Here is a 25824-nt window from a genome sequence, read left to right on the forward strand (position 1 = left end):
GGCTGGTAACCTAGCAGTTAGAGTGTTAGGCCAGTAACTGACAAGTCGTTGGCTGGAATACCTGAGCAGACAAGATGGAAAATCTATCGATGTGTCCTTGAGCAAGGCACTTAATCCTAGTTTGCTCAGGGGTGCAGTACTACTATGGCTGACCCTTTAAAACAACACATTTCACTGTACCTATCCAGTGTATGTGGCAATAAAACCGACACCACTGTGAGCGAAGAACATTTTATCCACAACTGTTCAACAAGGACTCATTTGATAACGGCCCCAAGTGCCTTCACACAGGAAATGATACAGCAATGTAATTGTCTGCAGCAGCATTATAGAGAGGTGAATTTAGCAACAGGTCGTGAATGTTTTTTTATGAAGGATCTTTTAGGGTACCATTTGAGATGCAGCCATGGCGTGACTCATAAGGACTGGTGTTGTGTCTTTGCCAGGGGGGACTTATCTGGTGTGGTGATGTGTTTTCTGGTGTCTTTTCATGCACCAAGGACACTTGAGTCTTGATTACACCGTTGCTGCTGAACTCTCCGTCCTGTGATTCAATCTATGGAGATGGATAACAATGGAGAGACACAGAGAGAGAGCCTGAGAATTATAGGAGGGAGGGAGGGAGGGAGGGAGGGAGGGAGGGAGGGAGGGAGGGAGGGAGGGAGGGAGGGAGGGAGGGAGGGAGGGAGGGAGGGAGGGAGGGAGGGAGGGAGGGAGGGAGGGAGGGAGGGAGGGAGGGAGGGAGGGAGGGAGGGTATGGGGTGCAGCAAAGATGAAGACAGACAGCGAGGAGGAGTGTCTGGCTCCTCGGTGGCGGTGTGGGAGATGTGTCTTGAGAGTGTGTGGAATGGAGGGTGAGAGTTTTTGTTCGCACCATGGCTAATCTAGAAAAGCACTTGTGTCCCTGTCTCGTTGTCTCCTTGGACCCTCTCAGGCCCTCCACCTCTCCACTGATATGGATACCTGGAGAGAGGGAGCAATGCAGGACCGCAGAGAAACACCAACAGGCTGCATGCAAACCATGCATGGTGACCCCCAGCATAGTAGTAATGGACCAGATATAGTCTATTGAAATAGTCTCTAGAAACATACAAATATCAACTAAGAACAATTGTACTCTTAAACAATCCTTTTCTATCCCAGTATGTGCAAGTCATAAGAAGGGTCATGTCTAACTCACTAAAAAACGGCCTAATGTAGCAGGGACATGGAATGGGAATGGCCCTACTCATTTACATGAGTGCAAGTGCGCGCGCCTCAATTAGCAGGCACGGTGTCGTTCCAAGGCAGCGCACGAGCTTGCAGTTCCGTCTCTCTCCTCCATTACTAGTAAGGGGAGGAATCAATAATTCAATAGTTTTGGCGTCTGAATCCAACCCAAACGGCAAGCTACCCAAGCCCTCTAGACTGTAGTGGATCTGTGAGAGCGGTAATAATTAATAGCAAAATACATTGCGTTTTGTATGGAAATATCGGCTGGTAATGTGATCCGCATTGCTCTAAAATCGGCTCCCGTGTCAGGTGTTTATTAAATCCTCAGTAATGGCCGGTTATGATGTCCGGAAACAACTCAGGCAAATTTGCCCTGGAAGTAAAGGGGTCTCTATACATGACGCGCATTCTCAATTAAACATATAAAACTGTGTAGAAAATCCCAATCTGTCTGTAAAAACAAAACGAATTAATCTCAACGTCGTGACAGTGGCCTAATAGACAATAATGATTTTGGTCACCATAAAACAATTCTAACATGGATATTTCAATGGTAGCCTAATTCAGAAAATGATGTAGCCTATGCTATATTTTGAAAGCATCTGGAATAAAGCAATTATTGTAAATGTAAAGACGTGTGTAAAAAACGAACTAGCCTACATTAGAAACAACTGTAAGGCTAGACCAGTGAAAAGTTCGGCACACATCATAACAGCTAAATGACCACACACCGGCATTACACACCATCAAACAGTCTTCGTGTATTTTAGGGATTTTTCGGTATATTCAATAGTATTTTAATAGGCTATAAACCTTTACTATCGTCTTCAATGTAACATTTGACACCTTCTCCCACAGAGCTCTGAAATATAACAAAAAATGTTGAATAATGTATTGGTTTGGAGAGGTTAGGGACTATGACAAAGATGTCCATGGTCTTGAGAGAAAAATAACACGTGGCTAAACGGGCCAGACACAACTGGATCAAACATATCAAAACATTAATAATTGATGTAGCCTCCCATAAAAGTCTGTATAGGCTAGGCCTATGACCTGAATACAATCGATTGTAGTAGCAGAAGTAGTATAAGTAATAGGCTAAATAATAATAATACATCTTAGCCTATTATTAAAAATTGTAATAATACCCTTAGTGTAAAAATAATATGGAATAATTATACAGCAATAACAATCTCAAATTAATTTGAAAAAAAAAATATCCATCGAAACTAGGCTACACCCCACACAAGTGAAAAAAGTGTAATGAAAAAAGGAATGTAAACAGAGGCTATCATAAAAGGAAACTTCAGTTGATTTATTCTATGAACGGAAAACATTTTGTTTAGGTGAGTTCACGTTTCACATAAGTGATGAAAAAAGTTAAAGAATTTCTATATTTTTAGAAATCCGTGCCTCAGGTAGGCTACGTTCACTTTCACTGTTATAAAAAAATCAACATTACATAGCCTACAGAATGCACATTATTTTTACACACGGAAGAAAAGTAAAATAGAAAACATGAATGCTCTCACAATGCATTCATAAGCCACAAAATAACAAAAAAAAATAATGCATGTTTCTTGTGTATTAACATATTTTACATATGACCCGTACCGTCTCACATATAGCCTACTGCAATTATTGTCCAAATATTTGTTGTTCTTAAAAAGTGACATTATATTGCCCTTTCAGTAGGTCGAATCACTCGCAAATTCACTCATTGCATTGGATAAAAACTTCATAGATTAACTGAAGTTCACCATTTACAAAATAATGGAACATTTGTGGCAAATGTTTGAATTCCACACATCCATGCATGGCTAGAAGCCATGAGGTCCAAATACTGTGACATTCAAGTGAGAGCTTCGGTAGTTCCTCAGAGTGTCTGTATGTCTGCTGTCCATGGAGGGAGAGCCACGAGAGTGAAATGGAACCGACTCAAATTACGTCATCTGTGAGGAAAGACATTCATGCAACACTGCAGAGGAGTTTTCATTTGGACAAGAAGAAGGACAGAAAAAACCTGTCACATAAGGGTATTTTTTGTCTCTCTATCCGTTCACGAACATCTGCTATTTCCTTTACAGATATTTTTTTTGAAATATAGCGAGGCCAGCCTCTATAGTTTCAAAAGGAAATAATAATATAGCCTAATAACGAAAAACAACGCAGAATAGTTCGACTTGTTACACACAAAAAAATCGAACGTCCCAGCAGCATCGTTCCTCTTGGCAATCTTGCTCGTTGACAACACCATTGTTTCACGTTGGTGCAGTTCCCACGTTGCATTGTGAAAATGTAGCCTACATCATCTCCCGCCCTTTTTGTTGAGATCCACAATTATTATCGATTTCACAGTCTTTGTTTAATCTCATAAATAGCCTATTTCTATAGTTATACATGATGTCCTTCATTAAAAAAAAAACATAAATATGTCCTTGCTTTCACTTTGTAAGCCTTTTTTTATGTCGCTCTGCCTTGTCGATTACTCTCAGTCAATAATGTAGGCATTTTAGACGCCATAGACGCCTTGTTGCACGCCTAGTCACAGTCCCAGAGCTGCCGCGTGTTTTTTGGCCTTGAGTCTCAGATCTGCAATACTGGAGTTTTTGTTGGTGTTTTTGGCGGCTGCAGCTGCGGCCACAACCGAGGCAGCAGAGGCGGATTCAGCCGCGAGCGTAGCCAAGGGCAAACCAAATGGCGGGCCCGGAAACATCATGTAAGGAGCGTGCGCTGCCAGGTGAGAGTGCAGGTGATGGTGCGCGTGGGCCACCGCGCTGTCCAACTGCAGTTGCGCCTGGACCTGAAAGGAGAAGGGCGGCACGTTGCAATGACTATCCTACGGACGCACGGATGGGGAAGAGAGGGGAGAAACACATTAGCTAACTTGTGGAAGGCTGTCTTGTATTCATTTCATCAAGTATTCATTGGGTCCAATTCTATTTACATTACATCCAAGAATATGAATATGAAAAGGGAATTTTCGATTCATATTTCAAGTCCTTTTCTGCTTGAATTTAGATGGAATTGAATCCAACCCGTCTGTATGTTAAGGGTGAACATGTTTAATGCAAGCCCATATACAGTACACTATAACCATTGAATCAAATCTACCACCATTTGAGAACACCATTTAAAAATCCCTTACAACCGGGGGATTTTCTATCAACATGTTTTGTGGCATTGGCTACAATGGGTAGTCACTCGAGGGTCTGATAACAAGCCTTAAAGGCCTTATAAAATTACCTGAATACGATTTTTGTAACCCCCTATCATTAGAACACTGATGTTGTCCATTCCACTTGGACAAGGCCTGTGCCAAGACAGCAGTCTGGGGATTGGTTTAGTCAAAGACTGCATGCTTCAAAGTAACTTGCCTGTTGGAATGGCATCCGTAAGGCCCCCACGTTGACATATGGCGCTACACGACAACCTTCAAACTGACTCGCGGCTCCAATGAGAACTCCTGGAAGAAAAGATAGGACATCTGTAAGGGAAATAGTCTCCATATTATAATTGAGGCAGATATTTATACTCTGAAAACAACGAATAATTCCATTATACAAAATAATGGAGTTAAAATAGCACAACAGGATAAAGATGCAGGGAGCCTACTGCCATGAAAACTCCATCTAGATGTTTTGCATATATAGCCTATAGCAGGGCTCTCCAACCCTATTCCCGGAGAGCTACCGTCCTGTAGGTTTTCGAGCCAACCCCAGTTGCAACTGTCCTGATGCAGTTTATCAACCAGTTAATTATTAGAATCAGGTGCGCTATAGATTAGGGTTGCAGTGAAAACCTACAGGACGGTAGCTCTCCAGGAACCGGGTTGGAAAGCCCTGGCCTATAGACGTTGCTGTGCATTTGATGCATTTCAATTTGTAGGCACGCTTATGGTTTTCATACATGTTCTTGTATCCCTCTCCAAATGTAAACCCGTATTATCATCACGCCTAAAATAGGATATTGCAGGTGGACAAATAATAAAAACGCACCTTTGTGTAACTGATTCTCCTGCTTTCTGCATTTGGCCCTCCGGTTCTGAAACCAAACCTGCGGGGAGAGAAAATTAATTAGTGACCGTGATTGGCAGCTGCTTGTGAGGGCATGTGTAATTCCGCTCAAAATGACTACAGCCGCAGAAAAACAATATCCCACAGGAGCCCTGAAATATTAATGCAGGCGCTTAACACCAGATTTTAATTATTACATTTACAACAAGGGGGGCAAGCTAAATACAACGTAAGAAAGTAGACCACAACGAGATGGGGGGGACATTATTATCATATTATAGCGGTGTAAACACCGCTTGTTCGACATTTGCAGGCTATATTGGACCGAAATAATTTACCTTCTCAGCACCGGTTTCATCTTTCTATAGATTAGCGTCCCAGAAGAACCGAATTGCTTCTCTGATATCGGATAGCAGCATGTGATTACGGCTTTGGACATCTGAGCAACGCGATCTGAGAAAGGCTCTCTCTCGTTAATAGCTGGTGAAATTAATTACCTTAATCTGCAGGAAAATCTATGTTACTGAAGCATTTACATGCTTTACAGTTTCGTTTAATTACTGCCATAACACGCCCTACACAAAGCTCTTTTTGAGGACAGCTCTTTATTTTATTTATGTTCATGAAAAGCATAATTTCCCGAGTAGTAGGCTATCTTAGAACGGAGATAAGGCGTCTCATTACTATGATAATCTACTTTGAATCCCCTACAAAGCTGTGGATAAATTATCCCACAACACAGTGGATAAATTTTCCTTTTTCATTATGGATAGAATAGAAATTATATTGATAAATCTATCGATATATATTTACGCTCCAACCTCACATTTTGACCACGTAGCCGTGTCAACACAGCAATATAACATACTCGTGTCTTATTGGTTTTATTATACATCTTTATGTTATGGTCGTAAAATGAAAACAGAGGCAAGAAGCCCACCATGAAGTGAGTAAATATGTTACTACTTTTTTTAAACAAAAATAAATTGCCCTTTGTGCAGGAAATCGTCCTTTCATCCCTGCATGCAACTGTGGCTAGAAAAGGGCCTCATAAATCGCATGGTCGTTTACATCATGTACTGAAAATAGAAAGAGCGGCAGATCTTGATTTGGGAGGAAAATAATACATAATTTATGTAAATCCTCGAGCTGTGCTCCTTGCACTCGCCTTGCTTGTGACACAATACGCCTTGGTAAAATTCCAACTCTCGCCAGGAGACGTTGCAAAAAGCGCTTGCTTTAACTTTTTGGGGGGAGGGAGGTCTTTTGGGCCCGTTTTATGATATTTTAGAAAGAACCGACATATTCAGTGAATAAATACTCGCTCCGTTGTCTCCCTGGGCCAAGGCATAAGGGATGAAAGAGGCTGAAATAAGATATTATGGGGTTTGATAAATCAAATCAGAACCGATGTCTATGTTCATTGTCATTGCCCGGCTCAGTCGCTCTTCTCCCGTTACACAGAGATTGAAGCCCCCCCCTCTCCAAAACGGCTTATTGGGTTTCAGTAGTACAGATGGTCTTTCCCGGTGGAAAAAAATAAAAGACAGATGTATCTCGTGCGAGCAACATATAGGCTACAAATAAAGCGAAGACAAATATTGTGTTTGTTTTCTACAGGAATTTGAATATCTGATTTAAAAAAGCGTTTCTTAATCAAAATAATCGTATAATAATAGTTTTGACAAAACTGTAATCTAAAACTTGGCACAATATGGAGCGCAGAATAGGCCTATCTATATGAAAAGATTATAGGCCCTAATTGAGACGCTGTATAGCTTTATTATAATTTTTTTTAATGGAACAACATCTTTCTTTCTTTCTATCTTTCTTACTTTTCTCTCTCTCCCTCTCTCTCTCTCTCTCTCTCTCTCTCTCTTTCACACACACACACACACACACACACACACACACACACACACACACACACACACACACACACACACACACACACACACACGCACACGCACAGCGTTTTCAGAAAATGAAATTACATCAATTTAACCATTTAAATTGGATTTTTTTGCCAGGCTAATACTACATCCATGATAAAATGTTGCTCAATTGCTTATAGTATCACATTTTAGAATGGTGCTATGCCCCCAAAAAATGTCATCCCAAATAACTTCAAGCCACAAGAAGCATGTCAATAAACCCCATTCTCTAGAGACCTGTAGTTGGTACATGATTTTCCTCTGTGCTTAAAAGTATAGTCGAGAACATGAGGACAACTGTTCCTCTCTAGCCAGCATGCATAACATCATCGGGTTCGCTTTTGTAAAATATTCCTAATATGAGCAACAAACGATATCTTTACACACAGAGTAAAAACGAAAATAAGATAGAGAGCCCCTTACTTGTACTCGAGCCTCGGACAGCCCTAACCGCTGGCTCAGCTCTTCGCGCATGAAGGCATCAGGGTAATGAGTCTCATCGAATAGCCGCTCGAGCTCGTTCAATTGCTCCAGTGTAAAGTTAGTCCGACTTCTCCTCTGCTTGATTTTAGTCTGTGCCTCGTCCTCCATTTGCTTTGTGTCCTCTTTTCTCTCTTTCATGTGCGTGGTACCTACAGAGAGGGGTAGCAGCAAATGAATGAAGGTGAGGAAAAAGGCCTCAGCTATACAAGGGTAGAGGAGGAGGCATCACACAACGACCTTCCTAAAGCGAACATGTGGATCCATCCTCCCAAGCATTACACAAATATCAGCTTCGAATGTTTCGTGGTCCTACAGAAAGGTCTTCAATTATTAACTCCTTATAAGTATACATAAAGGTGCCCACTACTGTACGTCCGATCGCTCATCATAGTTAGGGTTTTCCTGTGTCCTATATAGGATATAGGTCCAGCAGCTCGGTTGATATTTTCATGATGTCACTACAATGGTATTGTAACCACTAGGATATAATTTAGGCCTACCGGGTATGCAAGTGTGGGGTTCATCTCATTTTATCTGCCCAATGCAACTCTCCACGGTTGTATAAAGTGAAACGACTGTGATTAACGTTTGAAGATGTAAAAGATTCCCATCCCAGCTAATGGAACAATTAGGCTATTTTTTTTTTAGGCCAATGAAATTAGTGATCAATATGATATAGCGAAAGAGCCTGCATGCTTTAAAGCAACATCTTGGGTTATTAATACTCTATTTTAAAAAAAGTATGATTATTATTAGGATGTATAATTACTTATTACATAATCAAATGAAATTATTATTGAAAAGACATATACACAGATTAATATGAATCATTTCTGCTAGGCCTGTTGATTTTAGTGCTATTGGATCATTTAAAAAGCCATATTTTTTTCTCCAGCCTTTTTGTCTTTAATGCGGTTGATGAGTATCTCTACAACACCTTTCTTCTTGCTACTGAAATTGCATCGAGCGTCAGAGTGGGTTACACAGTGACCAGCCATGATAATTAGTAAATTCCAAAATAAATGCGTTGATCTTTTAAAAGCATGCTATACCATTTATCTTCAGGCAGAAAAGCACTTAACCGGATAGGCCTACCTAATTCAATTATGGGCCTGATATTACACACAACATTGCATTACACAGTGACTACACCTTATGACAAAAACCAGGCTATAAACTTAAGCTTACTTTTAGTGTCATCCAGTCACATGAAGCCAAACCGGTAATTGGGAAACATTCCAAATACAAAAGAATGATAAACCATGCACGTCGGCCTATAAACGTATACCCTTTTTTTCTAAGTGATATACACAAAAACATGTATGCTTATTTTCTTTGACTAGGCACGCGACATGTTTGTCAAAGTTATTATTGTTTTAGCGCACGGGATATTCCTAAAGTATAATTCAAGAACATTGAACTTTGTATAACCTCAAAGCAGTTACATTTGAGTAAATCACATAAGAAAATCGTATGAACGCATAGCATTAGGCTAGTTTACCATCGATCGGTTTCGGGCTTCCCACATCCCTGGTCCTCTCTGGTCCCAGCATGTCCGGTTCCCTGCCTGGCGATCGCGCGTCTACCCGAGCGATATCGTTCATTTCCTCGCGATTCGGTTCGTTGGCGAGACCCTCCCTGGCACGCGCGGATCCGGTCTCCAGCACCTCCCGGTACGTGATCACCTCCTTCTTTTCCTTCACTTTCTGATCAAAAGACTTCGACACAAATGCGGTAAGTTCTTCCATCACTGCTCCAAGAAATCTCCCCGTCTTGTTCTCTCACGCTTTCTCTCGTTTTCTCTCTCTCTCAGTTGCACCACAGCTTAAGACATCAAGAGTGTTTATTTTAGTCGACCTAAATGCAAGGTGGTGTTGTTGCCAACTCTGTATCTCGTGCTTCAGCTAAATGTATAAGATCTCGGCCAAATGTCTTCTTGCTGCGGAGTTCCAACCTGCTGGTGATCAGCTATTGAAGTCACAGTATTTATACTTTGTAACGCCTGCCCCTTGATCCGTGCAAATTACCTCCCCTCAGGATGCCTGGATGAGCCCCCTTCCCTTCGCCATATACCGACAGCCTCGAAAAACACATTAGCAGCCCTTCAGATTTCACATCATTCTTACGAGGTTGCTATTGGCCATTAATCCAAGATTGACAAGAAGGACTCATTAATTTAATTAAGCGTGGATTCGTTGCTATTGTTCTGAGTTAGTATTTTAAACACCAGGGAGATGGGCAGGATCTCTGCAGGGGTGTGGCTAAAACTGAAAATGACAAGCTTGTTCGGGGAGCACATAACGGAGCTTCCTCCAAATCTCTGCGATCTGGGGCAAAAAAAGACACTGACAGTGATACGGAGAGAGAAAGGTAAAGAGAGGACCAACTGGGAGGCTGATGGTGGAGGCTCACCATAGCCAGGCACACACCTTGACTAACATGCAACGATATGTTTGTTCTGTATGTACTCGAATAAGAGCTACTAAACACATAGTTGAAGCAAGAACAGATAAACTGTGCAGCATGTTGATAGTTTGTGTATGTTACTTGTTAGTCATTTTGTGTGTGTAATTTGTCATGATAAGAAAAACAATTTGATAAGGAGCTATCATATAAATAATAATGACAATAATAATAATAACAACAATAATAATAATAATAATACATATGTATTCCTTAATTTGGAAGATATTAACTATTCGTCTCTTATTTTGTTTTTTGCTAACCTGTTTTTAATTTAGGCTAATGATGGCCAAATAATTATGATCAATAGTTGTTTCTTCAAAAGCCTTAAAATGACAACTGAAATGCCAAAACTGATCTCACATTTTTGTCTTAATTTATTAGAGAATGTATTTACTTTTCAAAATAGCAATTATAGGCTATGTTTGAATCTGAAGTCATTAGGGAAGCTATCTATATTGGTTAATATCAAATCTCGATAGACTTTCTCACGCCATTAGAATGTTAAACAGCAACCAAACGTTTAATTAAAGCGTTTCATGTGATGCGTTGCCATTGGGCGTGTTAATTATGGTTTCTTAAGTTGACTGCCTATTGAAATTATTGCATATTTGCAAAATAAATAAACAATGGTTCACTTATGGTGAAGGTTACTGGATGCCGTGGGGACAAAGCAATTAAGTGAACTGAAAAAGGCAAAACATAAGCCGGAATGGGATGGGATACAGCGGTATGATAGGCTATCACTTGTACATTTGATGCAACATTAAGCTCATTTATTGATAATCTATATAAAATACTATTTCCACACACAGGCTCGAACAATTCCCCTTATTAAAAATTCATGATGTCTCTGCTCTTGAACCTTAGGCATTCATTATTTTTCTGTGTCCTCTGAAAGCAGCAGACATTATAGGCTGCTATTAGGCTAGAGAATTCAAGTTAATCTGCAACATGCTATTTATATCAAAATAAGTACAAATACCTACACATTTTAGTAGTTTAAGTTCTATAAATTGCAAAGATAAACATGTTCGATCCATTTCAACGTGGGATGTCTTGAAGGTTAGGCTACTAATAGAACACAATTTCCATAAAGTTAATAACAAGTTAGCATTCCGCATAGGTAAGCTACCACTGAATCATCTCAAGTTTTAACATAGGAAAACCGAGAGACAAAAAAACTATAGGCTATCGGACATTTATTTAGACTAGGCCTACTGTATTTTAGCAGTTGATATGCTATATAACTTGCATTCACTCCAATAGGCCTAAATGGATAATCAACCCAAAACAGTTGTAGGCTATTTTTGTGTGGGTATGTATGGGTATGTGTGTGCCTTGTGCGTACGTTTATGTGTGTGTGTGTGTGTGTGTGTGTGTGTATGTGTGTTGCGCGTAAAGAGAAAACCTATGGACCAAAGAGCAACATTCCTATTCAATTCATTACAGCACAATACATGTTAGGCATAAATAATTCATAAACCTACGAATTATTATTATTAATTCAACGTAGGCCTAATGTGAACAAATGCATGGGGTGCACAAACGAATGTTGTTCTTCGAGCAACCCCAAATGCTTTCTTTCACTCATTTATTTGAGAGGTAGTCTATTTGGGAAGAGTCCTTTATTAAATGTAGGCTAAAAGACGAAACTTGGAAAAGTCTGACATCATTGACATGACTTTCATATCCTACTATTTTCATGCAATGCGACAATCTTAACCATAAATAAAGACTTAAAAAATAAATACATTCTACTTTGCTTATGTAGCCTATCTGCCCTATAATTAACTTCAGGTACTAATGCGTCAAGTTACGCGAAATTTGATTAGGCGATGTTCTTTTGAAATAGGCCTAAATATAACTTATACTGGTATGTGAGAGGCTAAACGTGACTGTACTGTGATATGTGTTTGTCCCACCTAGCTATTTTAAGATGAATGCGTCTTACGAATGTAAGAATACCTGGATACGAGTGACTGCTAATTGACTAAAATGTAGGCTAAATGTAAAAATGTAATATTGATTGCAGATCTAATAGGTCTACAATTCAACATTTTTTCTCAAATTACACGAGCAGTAAGATTTGCAATAATAACCAATTAGGAGATTATTCAGCATTCACAGTTGATGGTTCACTCATAATAACCTAAAATAAAAAATGCACGTTTTAGTATAGGCCTACAACTTTAGCCTACTTTTTCCCCCATTGCCTAGGCTATATACTATATATTGTAAAAAAAACTTATGCAACTTCACGAAATGTAGGCTATACATAATTGGCAAAATATGACAAGAGTAGGACCTCTACAGTAGCCTATAGATCATTGATTGAGATATACACGAACGATAGCTCTGTTGTAGATTCTCTTGACTGCATGTTTCATCCGAACATTCTCCAATCGATGTGCTCTTAATCTACTAGAGTAGTCTTTTGAGCAGTGCATGGTGGTGTATTTCAAGTGCTTTTCAAATTAAGGGGATATTTATTTAACAATTTAAGATTAAGGGTGGGAGACAGCCAGTTGAATAAGACCTTAAATATGATAGGAAAGTATCCAACAGGAAGGTGTCATTATTGCCAGGAAACAGAGACCGCGGAGCATGTATTGCTACAGTGTGGGCAGTAACAGAGGGAAAAAGAGAGGCTGATATCTAGTGTGAGGGAGAAGGGGATACATGAAATTAGTTTAAGAGTATATAGAGTAAAACGTCATTAGATACAGTCTCAAATATTTACTTTTTCAGAGCAACAGGGCTGGCAGGTAGGATTAATTTCTCCCTGTCTCTGGCCCACATTCCAGTACAGTAGATGGCAGTAAATGCACCATAACGTTGGATACCAACCGCGGATAAACACCACTGAAGAAGAAGAAAAAAGAAGAAGAAGAAGAAGAAGAAGAAGAAGGGACATTTGTAGCAAGATACCTGGTATGAATTGTTATCCCCCCCCCCAATTTACAGCCACATAAGTAATGTTTGAAATACTTCGACGCTGGTAATAACGTTGTTGCGATTTACCGAGCAGAAGGGCGCGCGTAACACAAACATGCCTAGAATAGAGTCAGCTGTGTTTAGCTGCAAACGAAAGCTAACACGTTAGCTAGCATGCCAGCAGTCCTGAAAGTGCACATTCTGTCTGCATGCTATAACCTGCAAATTAAAACTTCACAGTATCTTTTTAACACAGGCATACGCGATAGCTATTTGAACAATTATTTTAGAATGGGAAGCTAGCCATTATGCTAGTCAACTGTCGCTAGTTTAGCTCTATGATAATGTCTGTTAATTGTTTACATTCTGTCCACGCTCTCTTACAAGGCAGGTGGAGCCGAGTTGGGGAAGTTAGCTAGCTATAGTAGCTCTCTAGCATACTGACTGCTCATGTATATTCAGAATAGAAAGGTTATTTATCCAGTACATGTCAGTCTTGGAGGATGGAAGGGGGGACATTAAACATTGAAGCCACTAGCCACAGTACAGCTACGCATTGCAGGATTTAGGCTGGCTGACTAAACTCAACGATGTAAGATGGAGTTGAGAGGCGACGAGAGTGTTGGCGGACTGGAGCGCACTCTGAAAACAACTGATTTCAGCACCCAAAAAATAGCCTGCAATTACACATAACAATGTCGTGTGTAATTGCAGGCTATTCTCTGGGTGCTGAAAATCAGTCGTTTTTTTTTTTTAAATAAAAAGAGCTCCAGTCCGCTCACACTAGTTGCCGCTCAACTCCATCTTAAATCGTGGAGTAAAGTTTAATCGGCTAGATGTAGGCCTACTGTTTCGTCTGAGCAATCAATAAATTAGTGTTTGATTAAATAAGAGGTCCTCTTATGCTCTCCTCCAACCCAGTTTAGTGAGGAATAATGGGTCGCCACACCTCTGACAGCGAGGATGACAGCCGTAGCAGGAGGAAGAAGAAGGAGAAGCACAGAAGGCGCTCCTCTTCCTCCAGCTCCTCTGGCAGCCGGGTGACCAGCCGCAGCAAGAGGTCCAGCAGACGCAGCCGCTCGCGGAGTCGCTCCAGAGAGAGAGACAGGAGGTAGGTCTATATAGAAATACTGCAATTTACAGAGATCGGTACATGAGAGAACTACTTCACTGGCAAATATAGGAGGAAGCAGACCTACATCACAACATCAGAAAGGACAGACAGAAAGGACAGACATACGTGGTAGGTGTACTGTGTGCAACACTAGAGGAACAGGTATACTGTCGCTAACTCGCCGTTTAACAGAGGTGCATGAATGAAGGAGAAAACTGGATGTGTAAAGCTGTAACGGGGGCTGGTCTAGTAGTAGTCCCACCGTCGAGGGCCACATATGCCTATAGAGGCGACGGTTGGATCCCCTGTCCCGCCACTCATTTTGTATTCTGTATCCCTCTCCTCTATCTACATAGATAGCTATCCTAAATCTGTCAGTGAAACTTGTACCTTTTTAAAATATATATTTTCAAAAATCAGCCACCACTCTTGAAAGACAGTTTTAATTGAATAGGATAATACTACTTTATAGAACTACTACTTAGGGTGTACAATCAAAAACACATATTTTGACCAATGGGTAAATCTGCAGGACAAAAAAACAATAGAGAGAAGATGGATATCGATTTTGATACATGTAGTATTTTCATATTTTAGTATACTCTTGTATTCATTTTGAATTAATATGAAAGAAGTATCTCTGTGAAATGACAACGGACAGGCCCTAAAATTTGATTTTGGCCTTGCTGGGTAAGATGTCCATTTCACCAGCCACGTTGGCGGGTGGTCAGTGCTCTACAGTGCAAGCATTTCACTCGCATTTGTGAATAAAAATAGTCAAGTTTGATTATACTTATAGCAAAGTAAATACAACATTAGCTGTTTTCAAAGTATTTCTGCCGTTTTGTTTCATAGCTGGTAAATTAATCAGACAGTTAAAGAACTACGAACCCTACATAGCCTATTGCACCTCGCGCTTCAACACTGCTTGGCTAGGGGCTGTGTTTGTTGGTTATTTACATTGTTTTGTTCACAAGCTAGGTTGTTCTATGTTTGAGTTTCAACTGCTAGGGAAGAAAAGACAACGCTTCTACTAGTCAGACTCAATCTCACAGACAGAAACACGACTCGAGTTGCATTACCATGTTAATCTCCCGCCCTTAAAGGGGAAGGTGACATTTTTTTGTCTCATCTGTGATATTTTGTTTAAAAGGCTCAGGTCACAAAAAATGAAATTAAACAATATACCACATTACTTCTTACTAGTAATACATTTATTGTTTTAGAAACATTACAAACCATGCTCATCATTTTTTTGTGGTGTTTTGTTGGTATAATTTTAGTGGCAAAACAAATATTTTGGCTGATAAAAAAAAAAAAAAAAAAATCTAAGATTCTTTTCAATCTACCTGCCACAGTGGCTGGTGGACCAAAAAGTTAATTGTATGCCTTGTCAACAGAGCACAAAGCGTATACAAAGCTTTTTATTTTTGAAAGCCTTGTACGTTTAATTCAGGTCATGTCATGGCAAAAAAAATGTGCAACCCGTGGAAACAACTTTGAAGACGACGACCACAAAAAATTGCACCGCTATGTCGAGAGCTTGGTGCTTATTATTGGATGTTTTAGGTTATGAAATTGGACTTTTTGGATATAATGTTAATGATATCTTAAAGACCCCACGGAACAATTTAGAACATGAATAATCATATTTGTCTTGATAAAATATATTTTATAACATAAGGAAGTGAAATTTCATCAACAATGCTCTTTTTCACCAACTCTGGACAGAGTGGGTGGGCACCCTATACTACTTCATTCATCACGGTACTTCCACTGTCTTCCATCACTTTATTTATTTTATTTTTTATATTTAAGCAGGGCTGCCCAAAGTGGAATTCGCGGGCCAAACTTGGCCCTAAACAACATTTGGTTTGGTTTGCCAGATACTGTACGTAATAGGCTATTAGTGTGGTCAACCAGTTGAGCAAGTCATTTTTATAGATAAACGGATAAGTAGCATATTGTTTTTAAATGTGTACATGCTTTTATCCTTTGAGACAACAGCTGATTCAAAGGGGGTGTGGCTGATTTTTAAAACACTTCCCGCTAGCCGCCAGGAGGATACTCTTGTGCATCCTCTGCTAAAGTAGGTAATCGAGGAGGTGAGCATACTCCTCTATTCACCTACTAATGAATTTAAAATCTTCTTGACCACTCAACCACTTATCAGTTTCTAGGTCACGGTGGCGAGTAGCACAGAGGAGTTGCAGAGAGGAAAGACTTTATCTCAATGAGAATCTCCCACTAGCAAACCACTGTGGGTACTTCCTTTTCCTGATACTCTGATAATAATGATATGGCCGTCACAACATAGGATCAGAGCGAAGAACTTGATGTTTTGACTTGATAATTCCACTGAACAAAAATTTTAAATGCAACATTTTCAAAGATTTTGCGGAGTTACAGTTCACTGTTGATTGTGGCCTGTGGGATGTTGTCCCACTCCTCTTCAATGGCTGTGCGAAGTTGCTGGATATTGGAGGGAACTGGGACACGCTTTTGTACACGTTGATCCAGAGCATCCCAAACATGCTCAATTGTTGACATGTCTAGTGAGTATGCAGGCCATGGAAGAACAGGGACATTTTCAGCCTTTCAGGAATTGATTACAGATCCTTGCGACATGGGGCCGTGTATTATCATGCTGAAACATGAGGTGATAGTGTGGATGAATGGCACGACAATGGGGCTCTCATCACGTTGACTCTGTGCATTCAAATTGTCATTGATAAAATGCAATTCTGTTCGCTTATGCCTGCCCATACCATAACCCCACCGCCACCATGGGGCACTCTGTTCACAACTTTGACATCAGCAAACCGCTCGTCCACATCTGCCCGGTACAGTTGAAACCGGGATTCATCAGTGAAGAGCACACTTCTCCAGCTTGCCAGTGACCATCGAAGGTGAGCGTTTACCCACTGAAGTCGGTTTACGTGGTCTGCGTTTGTTAGGCCGGTTGGACGTAGGGCTGGGGGATGTATCAAGTTAATTATAATTTATGGTCTTGTGCAATATTCCAAGTGCCTGTATTGCAAGAATGAGTGTTTTTTTTGTTTTGTTTTCATGACAGCTTGTTCTCCTGTTGTATTTTTGGTCTTGTCTTTCGCTCCTCTGTGCTGTGTGCACCTTCCCATTTACACCAGAGCTCTGTATATAATAACGAGATGCTCATGTCTCCACCCTAACAATGGGAGTCGTTGTCCCAAAGGCAGGAAGGCAGGCGACAAGCTTATGTCCAAAATGAGCTCTTAGAAATGCATTGGCCTTATTTTGGACAGGTTTTAGCGCTTTACCTCTTCCTCTATGGTTTACACCCCAAGCCCCTCCCCCTGCCCTCTCATGCCAACAAAGTTGAGAGGTCACATCTTCCTCTCTGAAAAGAGGTTTCAACTCGCTATTTGAGGTTTGGTCCAACATTATTTTACTGTAATAGAGAAGTTAACTTTTCTAACGATACCCCTTTTATGTCTCAACTACTCAGATTGCGCGCAGAGAAGTCACTACTAAAACGAGAGTATTATTCTGGATTCTGGAAAATAAATGCTCAGTTTGTCGCGCGCGGCATTGGGGTGCCACGTACCACTAGTAGCATTTTAACCAGTTATACTAACTGTCTAGTCTGTGTATTATACATATGCAATAAGCATGAAACATAATTATATAAGGATAATTATATAAGGATAATTACAAGCACATGTGCTTGAGAGATTGTTCATCTGTGTTAATTTTCTATAGCCTAATGCCTGCTACAAGAAGTTAGTGAATTAGTGCACTATGCATGGTTCTAGTTAAATTTGTAACAAAAAAGCAAATTTTTATAGACTGACTTAAAAGTCAGATTAGTGAATATTTCAGCTCATGAAACATGGGACCAACACTTTACATGTGTTTACCTGTTGGACATAGGCTATTACAATGAATAAATGTAATTACCAGTAGTTAGTAGTTGATGTTACTGCCATCATTTAGACCCACAGGCTTTTTTATTTTTTAAATTTTTTAAATGTGTTTGTCCAGGTTGTGTGTGAGAGAAAGTGTCTGTGAGTAAATAACTGCTGATGATGTCCGCTGAGGGTCTCTTTAACAGAGGATACTGGACAGCCTCCTACACACGCGCACATGCTCGACACTCCCTCTGCAGTCGTTTGATGGTCATTATTTATGCACTTTGGTCAGGGTCCATTACGCGAGATGGGAAATCATTGGTGTTCTTGAGAGAATGGCTCGCTGATCTGGGGCTGGCTGGGCGGAGTGAGGTGGGGCTGGTTGTAGCCGTTTAACCCCTTAGCCTTCAGTCTTCCTACTCAGTCAGCCATTCATTAGCTGCCTAGGAAATGCTTCTGACAAATCAAGGAGTTGGACATGGCCAATGAATGGACATTGGGTTGAAAATAGTTACAGGGTCTATGGATTAAGTTGGGCCTTTATGTATGAGGCTACATCTGCCTATGGGCCCTGGTCAAAAGTAGTGCACTATATAGGGAATATGGTGCCATTTGGAAGGCACACTACACGCGTAAAGATAATCGTTAACTGAAGTCTCCAGTGAAGAGCAGCACGTGTTCACTAGCTGTTCACCAGGCATTAAAGAGCTCCCCCACACAACCCATTGAGTTGACATGGAACACACAGTCAGTGTTAGTGCACATGTCAAATCTGCTCCCATTATTCACTTGGATGGCTTCCATCATGTCGGTGTACACAGGCAGCCTCCCTCTCATGTGCCAGCCGTGTTTTCTTAACATTATCGTCACACGCCTGTGTGTGTGTGTATACCGCAAGTTCAAATAACATGTCTCGTCCTGCACGTTTCTTCTGCTGAACCCGTGTGTGAAGTGCTTGAGTCAAGGCCACGATGGAAGCCTTCTTCCTGAAACAACCTGCTTCTGCGATCCATCCAACCCCGGCAGATACTAATACAGCGCTCTCTCGCGCGCGCTCTTTCACTCACAACAAAAGTATTTGATGAACAACCACCGGCACTTCTAGGGGGCTCGGTATGGAAAGTAATGAGGGAATTATTTGATTACCGAAATTAACAACAGACTAAATTATTATTTTGAGGGATATATAAGTTATTTTATGTATAAGATGGGACTGGGAGACATGTTTTCTCTGTTGCTCAGTCTTAACGTGTTGTGAAAGGCAGGTAAGAACACAGAGAATAAGAGAGAATATACTGCTTGGGGCGGAAACACGGGAGAGGGTGCGAGGGGGTGAGCCAGTGGTTAATATGTGGTTAAGAAGAAGACGAGTTTGAGCTGATAAACTCAGACCAGCACAGTGAGGCATTCTAGCGCGGGTTAATAAATGACTGGAATTATCCTCTGTGTGTGTGTCAGACGCAGGCGCCGGTCCAGCAGCAGCTCGTCCCACGGCTCGTCTCGCAGGAGGAGGAGTCGTAGTGGAGATAGAGACCGAGGCAGGACCAACCGCTCCCGTAGGTCACGCAGCCGCACCCGCAGGTATGATGGGGACTGAGGTAGTGGGGATGGGTGGGGGCTGGGTGGGGGGAGAGAAGGGCTCAAGAGAGTACAGTGACACTACTATAGTTTTGTGGGTATGAGAATGGACAGTAGAAGGTGCTGGCTTTCAATAGGTGTCTGACTACCACAAGCATGCACACACACACCCCACCCTACTCTCTTCACCGTACCCATACCCTGTGCTTGTCCCTGATTTTTGGCTGAATTTCACAATGTAATGACATTTGATCATGATTGGTTCCAGCAACCACAAACTGAATGTTGCCATTTTGCTTGCAGTTCAGTTTACAGCAAAACATATTCAAACAACAAAAACAACATTTGTAGGGACTTTGTGTGTGTGTGTGTTTGCCAGCGTGCACGTGTGTGTGTGTGTGTGCCAGCCAAGCAGGCAGCAGTAGCTCAGTGTGGTTTGTTTGCTGTTGTGGCGAAGGCCATTATAACGTGGCAGACTGTCATTGAAAGAGACTCTCTGAGCCACTCTGTACTACTGTGACAGCTAATCACTCACACACACACAAACAACACCTTTTTTATTTTGGTTTGTGTTAATGAAGTACAGGCACACACACACCCAAGAGGTCAGACACATTTTGTTTGCTTCCCCGCCCCTCTTTGGGGAACACAAGAAAATAGGGGAAATCTGCTTTAATTAATTAATGCAATTAAAACATAATTATCCATTCATGGTTTATTGAAATATTATTATTATCATCATTATTGTGTGTTGACTGACTGTTTAAATCTGTGAGCACTATAAGAAAAGGCTTTTTAAAAATATGATTTATGCGCACAAGACACCTTATTTACTTTTTGTAATTGCTACGGGAAAAAATTTTTAGTCACAAATGAGCGGTTTCATATCTTCAGTAGGTTAGATAAGATGGCGGTAATGAAGGAAACTGGTGACGGAGGCTATGGACTGCCGGAGCTAGCAGGGGAGCCTGATTGGGTGGAGGTGCTCTTCTTAAATGGAGAATTACATTGTTTGTACAGTTGAAGTCGGAAGTTTACATACACCTTAGCCAAATACATTCAAAATCAGTCTTTCACAATTCCTGACACTTAATCCTAGTAAAAATTCCCTGTCTTAGGTCAGTTAGGATCACCACTTTATTTTAAGAATGTGAAATGTCAGAATAATAGTAGAATTATTTATTTCAGCTTTTATTTCTTTCATCACATTCCTAGTTGGTCAGACGTATACATACACTCAATTAGTATTTGGTAGCATTGCCTTTTAAATTCCTTAACTTGGGTCATATGTTTCAGATAGCCTTCTACAAGCTTCCCACAATAAGTTAGGTTAATTTTGGCCCATTCCTCCTGACAGAGCTGGTGTAACTGGATTAGGTTTGTAGGCCTCCTTGCTCGAACTTGCTTTTTCAGTTCTACTCATCATACCAGAGGACATTTCTCCAAACAGTACGATCTTTGTCCCATTGTGCAGTTGCAAACCGTAGTCTGGCTTTTTTATGGCGGTTTTTGAGCCGTGGTTCCTTCCTTGCTGAGCGGCGTTTCAGGTTATGTCGATATAGGACTTGTTTTACTGTGGATATAGATACTTTTGTACCTGTTTCCTCCAGCATCTTCACAAGGTCCTTTGCTGCTGTTCTGGGATTGATTTGCACTTTTCGCACCAATGTACGTTCATCTCTAGGAGACAGAAAGCGTCTCCTTCCTGAGCGTTATGTAATGCCAGTGTCACATCAATGTGGTATGGAGATTTGGAATTACAGTTGATAATATCTCTGTGAAGCAATGCGATTAAAAAGCAATGAAGCAATGCGATTAAAGAGGGAAGCCTCCTGTAAACAGCTTAAGCAGGGGGTTAACAGTGGGGGTGGGGGGAGCACAGCAAGTTTCGTAATGTCTGACTTGACAAAAGTGGAACAGGTTGCCATGGTCTAGGCTGCTATCTGTCACTGTCGTGTTAAAAGGGTTTGGGTCGAGGCTGCCTGATAAATCAGAGGTGGATTGAGTGGACAGGGCCCCTGTGATTGATAAGTTGACAGGATATGAGGCACTCGCTCGCAGCAGCCCGGGACACCCGCGTGGCATGAGATATAGAATATGAGAGAGGGGAGAGAAAAAGGATGGGACGAGAGGGATATTATTCAGAGGAATGAGAATAATAACAGCTGCATAGAAATATTGCAGAGGAAAAGGTTAGGACAGATGGTGGGGGGGGTGGGGTGGATATTACTTTCTTTAGAATCCTATATGTATAAAATATATAGAGGAAATAAGAATAATGCTCTATGAAGCTCTTATGTGTTTACTATTCCAAAGCGACTCCATCTGCAATCAGAAAATGATTTTAAGAGTGGAGATTCCCCCCCCCCCCCCTCCCCCAGAGGTGGCCAATCTAACCCCCCGAAATGCAAAACAGACAAGTGTAGCAGATTATCCATTAGTCATTAATGTTTATTCCCTTTGATCAGAGGAGTCAGATCTCCAAGCCAGCGTTATATTGAAAGGTGTTATGGCTCAGTTCACCGCTCCGGCTCCAGTTCACTGGGGATGGCTAGGCATCGAGCACACGTCTATCTGAACTCAACTAAACCTGCTCCAACGAAGACAACACGGTTAAGAATTATGGATGGGATCATAGGAACATTTTAGGGGAAGTTTGTGAAGTTATGGGGGTGCAGCAGAGTCACAGGTTAAAGCCATGGCTGTCTGTCTGTCTGTCTGTCTGTCTGACTGACTGACTGACTGTGTTAAATCAATGGAAGGTTCACGGGAAGGGATTGGAGGCCATCATAGCGTTACTAATCTACCACTTGACCTCAAACACCAGACGTCACCCACGCATGCACCCACCCATATACATGCAAGCAATGATGCTTACATTTCTCTCATTAATATTTCAGTGACATGTTCCGTTTGGGGAGCATAGTGCTTGTGTAAGGGTTTAGCCCAGGTAACTGCAGAGTTGTTGGATCACTGTGATTGTCATCTGCATCAAACGGAGGGGCCCCTAATTATCATGCCCTCCTTCCCTAAGGATAGTGAACTCATCCAGGAAACACTGTCACTCTGGAGGGGATAGGAGCTCCTAGGACTGCACTAGTGTGCATGTTGGGGTAGTGCATATGCCGTAGCTCGGAGGTATCAGAATGGGAAACCCTCTCGTTGGCGTAGTAGTCGCTTGCTCGGATCGCTGTTGGAAGATCACACAAGATGTAAGTGATGGCCCAATATTTATTTTGCACAGCAACTTTCCGGGTTAATCTACTGCGGGGCGGCCGCAGTACATCTGCTTGATGGCTTTTCCTGACTGCACCACTTTAGGGGCCTGTGCAAAGGTCACCAAGTGTAGAGAGGAGGAGAAGGGGGGGGTGAGAATCAGGCCTTTCTGAGAGAGGGAAGGGAAAAAAAGTTGAGTTTCTAGGCGGATGGGGGCTTTGAAAACGTGCTAAGAAAGTTCTGGTCATCACTGTTTACACAGTATCTGGATAACCCATCAGTGTGTCTGGTGGGTCTGGGCTCAGTGGTGTGCTATGGGGATCCGATCTGAGTGTGTGTGTGTTGCGGACATGACAACCCAAATCTGGGTTTCTACCCCAGATCTTGAGAATAGGATGTAGAAAAAGAAAGATGTGAATTCGTATAAGTACCTGGTAAGAGCAGAAAATAACAACTCAAATGTTTTTATTTTTTTGTATCACAGTTCTCCATCATAGTTTTTCTACTGTCAGCAATGAGTGTGTAGCCTAACCTGTTTAGTGTGTCTGTGTTTGAATGCTGCTTACAGGACAATCTGCTCCTCTATATATGTCTGTTATACCCCTGGGCTTTCTCCTATCATTCACCCCCTAGACTGGTGGCGAGGGATATATGTTTCCTCCAGTTCTCTCATTATACCCGATTTTATGCTGAAAGATGACCCGGTTTGGTTGTGGTGCGTGCTCTTTACTTCATACAAATCAACATGCTTCCATTTTGGAGAATCTGAGAGACTTTTTCAGAGGTTTTTCCCCTCTGCATCCAGTCTTTTTTATTTATCCCCTTTAAAGGCCAGTCAAGCGCTGCTCGCTGCTTTGTTGTCAGAAACCTTTATTTACCAAAGAGAGGAGTAAGTGACTGACACGGATGGGCCCTTTCATCCCTTGCTCGCCGCGAGGCTCTGTTCCCCTCTCCTGCCAAACCCCCCCTGTCCACCACCGTCCTTCCACCCTCCTCCAGGCACACACTCGGCACCAGCCCCGAGCCCCATTCCCCTGGGTGGGAACCTAGCCGCGCAGTAGATCAGCCAGAGTCTGTTCTACCGCTAAACAAACACATACACGAGCGCATGTACACACACGAGCGCATGTACATGCACAGGTACACATGCACCCACACACACACACGCACGCACGCACGCACAGACACACAGACAAGGCTTTGTGAAAGCCCCAATGCAATAATCCAATTTGCCAACGCTTTGGAGTAGACCGATTTTAAGGGTTTATTTGTTTTTAGGTTTTCCTCTGCAAAAATGTTTTTTTTGTTTTATTTTTGTTCAGAAAACATTACGTTGGTTTTATTTACACCGACCCTATTGTGTGTTGTTCAAGTAAAAAAACAACCGTGCCACAGCATCTCGTAGGTACCTCCTGACACTAAAGAGCTCGACTCGACGTTGCTCTAAATTCATCCCGTGTCAGAAATGATGACCGATTGGTCCACCAACAGCAATGGCTCCTGAATGCGAAACGTGAAGAAAACCTTGACAAAAATGTATTTTAAGCACCCAATATTGCCCGTCAGATTGGTTTGTCTCTGTAAATATTAGGGGCTGTTGTTCTGCCTTGACCTCGCTCGGATAATGTATTTATTGTCCAGAGGCTTTCGCTTTGACTGGGCCTTTCAGTTCTCTCTGTTGTTCACGGCACTCTGGCCTTCAAACGGAGAGCTCAGGATTCTGCTTTCACTTTGTAGTACTAGCAGCTTCCTACCTCTTAAGAAATCCCTCAATAAACAGACATGTCATTCACCCGTCAGTCAACATTTGGACCGGTTTGGAGAAAGATGGCAGCAGCTCCTAATACACAATGAGTTGTACGTTCATTTCATCACGTCAAAAAGAGCTCGCCCGTTTGGCCAGAGTGTGATAGAGACAGAAAGTGTGTGAGAACAAGAGAGATAGACAGAGAGAAAGACTCTTTGCCCTGGTATCGGAAAACTGAATACAAAATGAATCTCTCCCTTCCCTACGTTTCTCCTCCATTTAAGCTTCTTGAAGTTCTTCCAAATTGGGTTTTAAATGCCAATTAGGAGGTTGAATGTAGTAAAATAAAAGCAAATGCAACGAGAATGGCCTCACCTTCTGGCTGGTTAGGCTTCTGAGAGAGACGCTGAACCTTTGGCTCCGAGCGCGGCTTTGAGAAAAATATCCTGCCTAATGAACACATTAATTAGAACCATAACTATTTATAAGATGATAATTAGAAACGAAGGGAGGTAAACTGGGCTTTTCCTGCAATTAATGGAGGATTAATTACTGGAGTTAATGAAGTGGATTTTTGAAACGCAATAAGGTGAAGTACAGAGATGTGCAGACGCTTTGTGATCAGTGGCATAATTATTTCGGTGGCCGTTTGAGTCTCGGCTCACTCGGGCCGGCTAATAAGCATCATTGCGTCGTTATATATGCACTTAAAAAGACTTGCCACCAAAATGACTGCCTAATTATTTCTAATTGCCAGGCCGTGTGTTGTCATTGAGCTGTTTGGAGCGAATGGCTTCAGAACCCTGGGTTTAATGGCGCTGTGGGGGGGGGGAAAGGGGGCACCTCACGCCGTACCCCACAGCCTAGACTGGTCTCGCCCCCCCTCCTCCCATGCCACTCACTCCCGATGGGGGCACCCCTGTCTGACTCAGGAGGTCACCCCATGAAGTAGCCGACCGGCAAAGTTTTCAGTTTTTCTTTTTTCTTTAATGAACGACCATGGCTTCCTCTCAATTAAGCTTAGATGAACAGCCACCGTATGTCCATCCTCCGCCTCCCCGACCGCCTACACACATTTCTGCAGCCGTATGGTATGCTACACATGCTTCTCCATTCAATAGCCATTTTCTGTGACTTAACATACGATTGGGCCCTTTTAATTTTTTAAATTTAACCTGCATTTAACTAGGCTCCCGAGTGGCACAGCGGTCTAAGGCACTGCATCTCAGTGCAA

At 41.7% G+C, this 25824-nt stretch overlaps 2 protein-coding genes across 4 annotated transcripts in view; one reads left to right on the forward strand and one right to left on the reverse strand.

Annotated features, from left to right (window-relative positions):
* Positions 1 to 2317: 2317 nt before the first annotated feature.
* On the reverse strand, positions 2318 to 9599 carry LOC135545233 (short stature homeobox protein 2-like). The gene is made up of 5 exons (XM_064972862.1): positions 9147 to 9599; positions 7586 to 7794; positions 5211 to 5268; positions 4590 to 4678; positions 2318 to 4051 (listed from the first exon to the last, which is right to left on the reverse strand). The coding sequence occupies exons 1-5, from the start codon at positions 9391 to 9393 to the stop codon at positions 3758 to 3760; spliced, it is 897 nt and encodes a 298-aa protein (XP_064828934.1). The 5' UTR covers positions 9394 to 9599; the 3' UTR covers positions 2318 to 3757.
* A 3336-nt stretch (positions 9600 to 12935) lies between these two features.
* rsrc1 (arginine/serine-rich coiled-coil 1) overlaps positions 12936 to 25824 on the forward strand; it is a 189736-nt gene continuing 176847 nt past the window's right edge. The window contains exons 1-3 of one of the 3 annotated variants that reach the window (XM_064974137.1): positions 12936 to 13042; positions 13967 to 14156; positions 19508 to 19630. In XM_064974137.1, coding sequence (XP_064830209.1) covers positions 13981 to 14156; positions 19508 to 19630 — 299 coding nt within the window. In that variant the 5' untranslated portion in view covers positions 12936 to 13042; positions 13967 to 13980. The remainder of the gene's footprint in view (positions 13043 to 13966; positions 14157 to 19507; positions 19631 to 25824) is intronic. The other 2 variants (XM_064974136.1, XM_064974138.1) reach the window with 2 other exon arrangements.

This window comes from Oncorhynchus masou, chromosome 9, assembly GCF_036934945.1.
Source record: "Oncorhynchus masou masou isolate Uvic2021 chromosome 9, UVic_Omas_1.1, whole genome shotgun sequence".
Lineage (NCBI taxonomy): Eukaryota > Metazoa > Chordata > Actinopteri > Salmoniformes > Salmonidae > Oncorhynchus > Oncorhynchus masou.

What these genes read in the sequence shown, in the direction of transcription:
- LOC135545233 (XM_064972862.1), bottom strand. Translation starts at nt 9,393, where the DNA reads ATGGAAGAACTTACCGCATTTGTGTCGAAGTCTTTTGATCAGAAAGTG. An exon ending in AAGCCCGAAACCGATCGATG is followed by an intron (nt 7,795 to 9,146) that starts GTAAACTAGCCT and finishes CCCTCTCTGTAG; the next exon opens with GTACCACGCACATGAAAGAG. An exon ending in TACGGATGCCATTCCAACAG is followed by an intron (nt 4,052 to 4,589) that starts GCAAGTTACTTT and finishes GTGCGTCCGTAG; the next exon opens with GATAGTCATTGCAACGTGCC.